General features: G+C 38.0%; 2 protein-coding genes across 2 annotated transcripts in view; both read left to right on the top strand.

Annotated features, from left to right (window-relative positions):
• The first annotated feature begins 851 nt into the window (after positions 1-851).
• Positions 852-1,962, top strand: LOC122139723. Its single transcript, XM_042738839.1, has one exon. It carries the CDS (start codon positions 909-911, stop codon positions 1,866-1,868), a length of 960 nt encoding a protein of 319 aa, XP_042594773.1. The 5' UTR covers positions 852-908; the 3' UTR covers positions 1,869-1,962.
• Positions 1,963-5,428: 3,466 nt separating this feature from the next.
• LOC109083886 (integrin alpha-E-like) overlaps positions 5,429-9,612 on the top strand; it is a 37,473-nt gene continuing 33,289 nt past the window's right edge. Inside the window, exons 1-7 of the mRNA XM_042740048.1 lie at positions 5,429-5,779; positions 5,984-6,086; positions 6,219-6,298; positions 6,433-6,506; positions 7,150-7,258; positions 7,345-7,401; positions 7,477-7,539. Coding sequence (XP_042595982.1) covers positions 5,752-5,779; positions 5,984-6,086; positions 6,219-6,298; positions 6,433-6,506; positions 7,150-7,258; positions 7,345-7,401; positions 7,477-7,539 — 514 coding nt within the window. The 5' untranslated portion in view covers positions 5,429-5,751. The remainder of the gene's footprint in view (positions 5,780-5,983; positions 6,087-6,218; positions 6,299-6,432; positions 6,507-7,149; positions 7,259-7,344; positions 7,402-7,476; positions 7,540-9,612) is intronic.

The raw sequence follows: 9,612 nt of genomic DNA, 5'->3' as shown, positions 1-9,612 counted from the left end.
ACTGTGAATGGGACACTCCATTACCAGCAGAAAAAGAGGCACGATGGAAATCTTGGAAAAACTCGCTTGTTGACCTTGAGAAACTACAAATCCCTAGACAATATGTGAACACGACATTGCAAGCTACCTGTCAAAGAGAGCTGTGTGTCTTTGCAGACTTTGTAAGCACGGAAAGCAATCCTGCCGATCATGGAACACGGTATGTGCCAGCTTCACTACTGAGTTCTACCAATTGGTTTACTGGTCCCGACTTCTTGAGGAGAAGTGATGGAGAGTGTCCTGTGCAATTGAACAGCTTTCAACTTGTTGAACCAGCCACAGACTCTGAAGTCCGCCCACAAGTCTCAACATTTGCAACCACGACTGTGACAAAATCGCTTGGCTCACACAGGTTTGAGCGCTTCTCCAGTTGGAAACGTCTTACACAAGCTATCACCAAACTCATTGGAAAAGCGAGATCTATTTCAAAAGCTCCTGAGTCAGATGAATCTAAGATGGACGCTCTAACACAAGCAAAGTTAGTTATTGTACAAACTGTTCAAGGCGAGATATTTGAAAAGGAAATAAAAACTTTGAACAAAGGAGAGGTCATATTAAAACACAGTCCACTGAAGAATCTGAATGTGTTTTTGGATAAAGAAGGACTGGTGCGAGTAGGAGGACGTGTGACCTCTGCTGAAATAACTCAAGAACAAAGCCAACCCATTGTCATTCCTAAGAAGCATCACATTGCTACCTTGCTTGTCCAGTTCTATCACGAACAAGTTGTGCACCAAGGTAGACACATCACAGAAGGAGCCATCAGGTCTGCTGGACTGTGGATCCTTGGAGGAAAAAGGTTGGTGACAAATCTTATCACCAAATGCACAACCTGCCGCAGGTTAAGGGGAAATGTACAACAACAAAAGATGGCAGAAATTCCAGCCGATCGTCTCATCCAAACTCCTCCTTTCACAAATGTCGGAGTGGATGTGTTTGGACCATGGAACATCTGCATCCGCAGGACAAGAGGTGGAGTGTCAGAGAACAAACGCTGGGCACTAATGTTTACCTGTTTAGTTACACGTGCAGTCCACATCGAGGTAGTTGAGTCCCTCTCAACTTCAAGTTTCATAAATGCTCTCAGAAGGTTCCTTGCCATAAGAGGACCCACCAAGTTCTTTAGATCAGATTGTGGAACGAACTTCGTTGGAGCGTGCAAAGAGCTTCAGATAAGTTCAGAAGATCCTGAGTTTCAATCCTACCTCAAAAATGAGACATGCACTTGGAAGTTTAACCCACCTCACTCCTCTCACATGGGAGGAGTGTGGGAAAGAATGATCGGAGTGGCCCGACGTATTCTGGACGCTATGTTGCTGAAAGTTCACTCTCCAAATCTGACTCACGAAGTACTTGTGACGCTCATGGCAGAGGTAACAGCCATAATGAATGGTCGTCCATTAGTACCTGTGTCTTCCGATCCTCAACAACCCGACTTGCTGACGCCAAGGGCCCTTCTTACACAGAAAATCTGTCCCGTCTCTATTCCACCTGGAGACTTTGATCCTAAGGACTTGTACCGTAAGCAATGGAAACAGGTGCAAAGTCTTGCCAACTCATTCTGGAAACGATGGCGAGAAGAATATCTAGCAACGCTTCAACCAAGAAGAAAATGGCAAGCAGATCATACAAACTTAACCATCGGTGATGTTGTTCTCCTAAAGGACACTCAGGTTAAAAGAAACGAATGGCCTACTGGACTTATTGTGAACACTTACCCTGGTCGAGATAAGAGAGTACGGAAAGTAGATGTACGAATAATTAAAGAAGGTACTGCTAAGGTGTACACAAGACCCATTTCAGAAATTGTGTTGTTAGTTAAAGGTTAATAGTGTTATAGCAGTATACCAGGCGGGGAGTGTGCTGCCCCCTTGTGGGAAGAGTTGTTTGTGTTTTGAGTTTCTTGCATTTTGTCCACGTAGAGATTCCGTAGTTCAGTGATTCTCTTTACAGTCCCTCAGCAAGTCGATCTCCAGTGTGTTAAAGTCTGTAAATCATTAATTTGGTTCCCAAAAAGATCTGTCTGTAAGTGTTTATTTGATAGTGATTTTAGCTTCCTTTAGATATTGAATTTAAACCAAAGTGTCTATGGACCCATTTTATAAGAGAGCCTGCAGTACAACTTACTGAAATGTCTCATGTAGGAGGAACTCAGTGGCCAAGTGATGCTTATGCTCCATAATACTGTTTAAATAGATCATCTAACCAAAGTGTCTATGGACCCTTCCCCCAAAAGGAAGCTATCACCTCAAAATGGACAGAACAGGCCTCTGGTTCCCTAGCAACCAAAGGCATACTATCTGATAACACTAGGTTTACGACACCCAAAAATGTGGCTAAGCCACTCTTAACTCAAGTCTCTCAGAAACAAACACATAATGCACATAAAAAGGGACTCTTCTCTAATTAATTCATAGAAAAACATTTCTTTGAATCAATTCACATATACTTTATGGCATTGTGTATACTGTTACTGTTCTTGTATATTGTGTTTTGTGTATTTTATATGTTTTATACATGCTTATGATGGATCACTAGTTAATATAACCTCATCTATATGATGCTCGATATCTATGAGTTCATATTTTCATGATCTAAATGAGAGTGTATATTATATGTTGATGCCTATGCAACACATTAGTTTTATAAGAATCTTAAAGATTCTTCTCTTGAACCCCCCCAATCTAATTTCATATGCAAGACACCAGACTAGAGACAAAGAGTTGTAAAACTTCCCTCCAAAAGGTACCATTCCTCATTGGCTCACTCAGATCCTGAGGGTGTGACATCAACCCCCTATATAGATCACTGATCACCAGATCAGGCGTCTCTTCTAGATTCAGGAATTCCAGGAGAAGATGCGGAGCTAAGAGCTCTCAAAACCACGCTAAGCTTGTGCCAGGCTTCGGCCTTGACTATTCATTCATCAAAATACTCTGATTCGAACTGGTCTCATCAATCCACTTCAGCAGAGACCAACTGGAGCCCCAAAGTGCATCAAACTTAGTCTTATTAATTGATACATTAAGTATCATATGCACCTTTTACAAAGGTGTGTTTGAACTAAGAAACTGATGTTTCCTTCAGGCTGTAGATCTGCTGAATATCAAATTGTACCATAGCTTCATGTTTTTATTTCTCTTCTCTTTACTGCTTAAGCTTTAACCCTTTTTCCTATGCCAACTGTATGCATGGGTGTGTGTGTGTGTGTGTGTGTGTGTGTGTTAGACTAGTTTAAGTGTTTATGTAGTTAATAAAGTCTTATTTGTTTCACACTTGAGGGTGTTCATTGTTTGCTCATAACTGAAGTCCCTAATCATGCAGATTTTTGCTACATGCTCTGAGTAGTATTGTACAGTAAGAAAGTTATTTTCCTTAACCAGGAAATTAACGTTCTTAGAATTGACAGACTGTTGACACTGAGAGGTCAAATAAATACTTACAGCGGATCTAAATATTTATAATTACTCATAACTGGTTAAGATTGATTATTCATATTTCCCCTTTGAGCTGAATCGTTACAGTGCTAGATACTCTTCTCCACAACGAACTGCATATTTGCAGCTGCGCTCATTTCTACGGTCCTCGATATCTGCTCTCCTTTGAACGCGAACTGAGACGCTTGATTAGGAGATCACCTGCGAAGCCCCATCTAAGGTAATGCTTTACATACAGTAAACTTTAGTTAACGTTTGGCAATGCCTTAAAGGGATAGTTCACCCAAAAATGAAAATTATGTCATTAATGACTCACCCTCATGTCGTTCCAAACCCGTGAGACCTCCGTTCATCTTCGGAACACAGTATAAGATATTTTAGATTTAGTCCAAGAGCTTTCTGCCCCTCCATTGAGAATGTATGTACGGTATACTGTCCACGTCCAAAAAGGTAATAAAACATCTTCAAAGTAGTCCATGTGACATCAGAGGGTCCGTTAGAATTTTTTGAAGCATCCGAAAATACATTATGGTCCAAAAATATCAAAAACTACGACTTTATTCAGCATTGACTTCTCTCCCGGGTCTGTTATGAGCGCGTTCACAACACTGCAGTTTAGTGATATCTGGTTCGCGAACGAATCACTCGATGTAACCGGATCTTCTTGAACCAGTTCACCAAATCGAACTGAATCGTTTGAAATGGTTCGCGTCAACAATAAGCATTAATCCACAAATGACTTAAGCTGTTAACTTTTTTAACATGGCTGACACTCCCTCTGAGTTTAAATAAACCAATATCCCGGAGTAATCCATTTACTCAAACAGTACACTGACTGAACCGAGCCAGATAACGAACGAAACATTGACTCGTTCTCGAGTCAAGAACCGTTTCTGTCGGACGCGTCCGGTTTGAGAACCGAGGAGCTGATGATACTCCACATGCGTGATTCAGACTGACACACAGCGCGTCTGAACCAAACTGGTTCTTTTGGTGATTGATTCTGAACTGATTCTGTGCTAATGTTATGAGCACGGGTAAACCGAAGGCTTAAATCAAGGGCAATCATCGCCAATGTCATTACGTCGAGCGCAAAAGAACTGGTGAACCGTTTTCGGCAACCGGTTTATTGAATCAAACTGTCCGAAAGAGCCGGTTCGCGGAAAAGAACAGAACTTCCCATCACTACCGGTGATCCGAAAACCGATGCAACCCGGTTCTTGACTCGAGAACGAGTCAATGTTTCGTTCGTTATCTGGCTCGGTTCAGTCAGTGTACTGTTTGAGTAAATGAATTACTCCGGGATATTGGTTTATTTGAACTCAGAGGGAGTGTCAGCCATGTTAAAAAAAGTTAACAGCTTAAGTCACTTGTGGATTAATGCTTATTGTAGACGCGAACCATTTCAAACGATTCAGTTCGATTTGGTGAACTGGTTCAAGAAGATCCGGTTACATCGAGTGATTCGTTCGCGAACCGGATATCACTAAATTGCAGTGTTGTGAACGCACTCACAACAGACCCGGGAGAGAAGTCAATGCTGAATAAAGTCGTAGTTTTTGATATTTTTGGACCAAAATGTATTTTCGATGCTTAAAAAAAATTCTAACGGACCCTCTGATGTCACATGAACTACTTTGAAGATGTTTTTATTACCTTTCTGGACGTGGACAGTATACCGTACATACATTCTCAATGGAGGGGCAGAAAGCTCTCGGACTAAATCTAAAATATCTTATACTGTGTTCCAAAGATGAACGGAGGTCTCACGGGTTTGGAACGACATGAGGGTGAGTCATTAATGACATAATTTTCATTTTTGGGTGAACTATCCCTTTAACTAACATTAACAATGAGAAATAGGCCTACATTTGGTACAGTATTAATCTTTGTTGACATTAGTTAATAAAATTTCAACTTTTCGTTAGCTATGGTTAACAGATTAAACTTAATTTTAATAACGTATTAGTACATGTTGAAATTAAAATAAACAAATTTCAATGCTTTAGTAGTATTGAATCTTTGTGCTGTATTTTCTGTTGGCAATTTGATATGCAGTTTTTATATGGTACACTTTGCCCACCCAGTTTTATGTAGGCCCACCCACTTCAACATTTCTGGCCTTGCCCCTGGTTTGAAGTGTGTGACGGGTCGGGTTTAACAATCAGCAGCGACTGCGTGCTGTTATACATTTTTTGTAGACAACAAGGAGCTGCTTTCTGCCTCACTGTGCCGATATGTTTTTTTAAAGCGTGGAGTTTACCAAATTCACAAAATGTACAGAGGATTGCTATTTATGATTGGTATGTAATTATTTACAATGTTGATGTTAATGTTTATAATTAATGATAACATTTATTAGAGTTGTCATGTTTTAAACTGTTCTTTATTTGAATCTGAAAATGTCTTGGCAAAAGTAGAAACAATATTATTAAAACATAATTAATCTTATTACATTGTCCCTATGAAATAAAAGTATGTGGTCTGAATTATTTTGTATGTTACAGTCATATGGAGTGTGACCGGGTTCAACATTCAAGTAACTTCTGTGAAGCATTTCAAAAAAGATGATCCACTCTTTGGTCAAACCATTATTGAATCAACAGATGGGTTGGTCATTTATTAGAGTTTTTATATATATATACATATATATATATATTTTAAGTAAATTAGATTCTTTAAGGTCATCAAAAAGAACATTGACCTATTTTATTAAAATTGTCTTAATTTGATCTATTCTAGAGTTTTTGTTCCTTCCCCAAAAAATGGAGCACTTTTCAGATGCACCTTAAAGGATGAATGCGTTGAAGTAAATTCTGATGGTACATTTGTCTTTGTCTTTTCATAATGACGATTACACTGAAAACTTTACTTTGTTAATTTCATAATGTCCTCATTGATTTACACAATTATTTTTCACTGTAAAAGTCTTATAACGTCAATATCTCTTTTAAAGATGAAAAACCTAAAGGCCTGAGACCGGTAGCATCAGTATCTAGCCTGACATCAGAAGAGGAACAACATGTTATGGTATTTATAAAGATCCTTAAATATAAGGAAGTCAGATATGGCTGGCAATTGTTTTATTCTCAACCTTACTTTATTGAAATGTTTGAGCACAAAGCTATACCAAACCAGAAGTAAACTGTTAATCAGATAAGGCTTTGAGTCTGACACACACCATTTTCACAGTAAAACCACTGAGTGGGTCTTTCCCTTTACATGTGTGACAGACAGAAATGTCACTTCTTCAGAGAACAGGAAAAAAGTATTTTAGAGAGCTGGAAAATAGTGGGAAAATAGTTTCTGAGGACTAGAAATGTCAGGATGCCACAGTTATTCCTGGGGAGTTGTATTTGTTTTATTTACTGGGACATTTGGAAATTGTTCAGAATGATGGGACTATCAGGAGGAAGTCAACAGCATTGCGAGTCATAACTGTGATGTCACTCAAAACCATAGTAACAGCACTTTCCCAGGAAAAACTTGTTTAAAAAAAAAAAAAAAGTTATTGTGTATCTATAAGTTAAAATCTGCCACAAAATCTCATTAAAATAAGACATTAACATTTGGTTGTTTTGTTGGAATGAAAACGATAGTTGAATATGAAAGGAAATGACTTGTGAAAGATAAAAATTAAATATTTAGATTTGTGTATTTTTTTTCTCCTAAGATGTGTAAAGTTCGCGTAAAAAAGTCAGTAACTGAGGATTTGAACAGAGATTGCAAACTGATTAAACTCTCTGGAAGTGTCATTGGAAAAACGAATTCTGTTGCATTAGGTAAGATTGGGTGATTTCATAACAGTATTTCAGATTCAAACAGATAAAATCATAACCCTTACTTTTCAAAATCTCTTTCTTCTCAGTCAACAACAACAACAACAACAACAACAATCATTATCAAGGTGCAAGGACTGGTCAAGGTGAGCTCACCTGAGAAAAAAAATGTATTGCCTTAATTGAACTGATTGCTAATTTACTTTATCAATATCTACAAGATCAACACAGGATGAGAAGAGATGCCCAGCCAGCCAGGGACACAAAAGATAAGGATTATGATGGTACTGATCTTGTTTTGCCTTTAAAATAAATTAATATTATGTTCATTATGTCATGCTGATGGTGTTGTACAACAGATACAAAGAAAAAAAAAATCTCAAACTATCATTTCTATATCTTTTGTAGATATATGTTTGATCAGTTTTGTAGTTCTACACTGATAAAATGCCACAAAAAAAGCCAATTACATTTTTGACATATAAAAAGTATAGAACTGAATGCAAGTTATTGCTATTGTAGCAGGACATTGAGAGAAGAAAACTACCTCTACATATATACAAGACTACGCCACCCTGTTAACCAGGAAACTATAAATACTAATGAATTTAACCACTTACAAGGGGCACGCAGGAGCGTGGTTTTCAAAAGGAGGGCCGGAGACGTGGATAAAAAAAAAAAAAAAAAAGTTATTTCAGTAATTAAACAGCAGTCTAAAAAGACCCAACAACAATGTTTAAAGATTGTGGGACCAGGTTAACATATAACATTCACGACAAAGAAACAAAAAGGAGGCCGAGACTTAATGGCAGGTACACTATTTTAATGAGCACAAGGCTCCTATATCACACGCACACCAATAAAGCCAAGCATGAACACACAGCACTCCATGACAGAACCTCCACCACCGCACGTGAGGGCCTACTAGCGGTCTGCCCTGAAGCCTCAACTCCTGTAACGAAGGACAAAATTACCAAAAATGGTCTCAACTAGGGATGTCAACGATTAATCGATGATCGATAAATTGTCGATAAGAGATGCAATCGATTAAAGCTGTCGATGGTCGGTTAACCGATTTAATGTTGGGCTGCGTACGGCTCATGCGCAAAACACGTGCGAGCGGCTGTGAGTGACAGTGACGCTATATAAATGCATCATCACTCATTCACAATGTACAAATTAAGCTTTTAATGTGATTTAAACTTTAAAGTACATTAAAATAGAAACAACACTAAAGTTCTTCAACATGGAAAGCAATAGAAATGTAGTAACTAAGTCATTTCATCAGATAATAGTTTCATATCGTGCGCTTTGCAGGGCTGCGGGACACAGAAAGGCTATATCTACAACTTGTTAATTTGTTCCTATGACTTATTAATTTGTGGCAATTGTCCATGTTTCATTAATTTTGTTCCCTTAATAACCCATGATTTAACTGAAATAAGGGAACAAGTTAATAAATCGAACGAATTCTTAATTCATGAAATCTTTTATTTCTCTTCCAATGTTTACCACAGTAAGAGATGCGAAAACAGTGATTAAAAGTGAAATATAATAAAATAAATCTGCGAAATTAGAGGGTTAGACTGAAGATTTATGAAAAGAAACAATGCCTATATTATGTAATATGTTACTGAATTTGTGGAAATTCGTGACCAACTGGCAAACCAGAACAAAGCTGCATAAATAAAGGCTATGAGCTCGAATGGCATCCAGAGGCATCTAACATTTTCCTATTATTCCTCTAATAAGCAAAGCTTTTATACCACACTTGTCATAATCAGAGCTTATAATTTGTAAATAAATAATTGCTGGATTCAAAACAGCAATTAATAGGCGCTGTGACCGACACTGACGATACATTTTCCCGGAGCATTCAGTGATATCACTAAACAGTGATGCCGAGCATCGTTCACAAGTTTCTGCATGGACCTCACTAGGGCACAGGTTCTCAAGCCCTGGGACAAAATGGGATGCTTTAAGGAAAATGTATAGCCTATATAAGTAATAGGCCCAACATAAAAATAACAATGTGTTTTCATAATTGTGTTTTTTTTTTAATATGCGAAATATATCCAACTTAAATAATTAAGATAACTGATTTAAAACAGAAGTGTGGTGCGGCGCTCCATAAGTTCACGGAGAAAAAAAAAAAAAAAGGATAAAGGAATGAGGATGACAACGCGCATTCTGTTTGTTTGCTTTATTTTACAAGAGCACAAATCTTCTGTTTTTATTGTGAGTGTACACAAATGAAAGTAAACACTTGTGCGGAAAAGGATATATATATATTTTTTAAATGTCTCAGCTGTTTCGATCGCGCCGCCTGCTGCACACGTATATTCTAGCGATTCAAA

The sequence above is a fragment of the Cyprinus carpio genome, chromosome B15 (assembly GCF_018340385.1).
Source record: "Cyprinus carpio isolate SPL01 chromosome B15, ASM1834038v1, whole genome shotgun sequence".
Lineage (NCBI taxonomy): Eukaryota > Metazoa > Chordata > Actinopteri > Cypriniformes > Cyprinidae > Cyprinus > Cyprinus carpio.
This window is presented reverse-complemented; position numbering and strand designations above follow the sequence as displayed.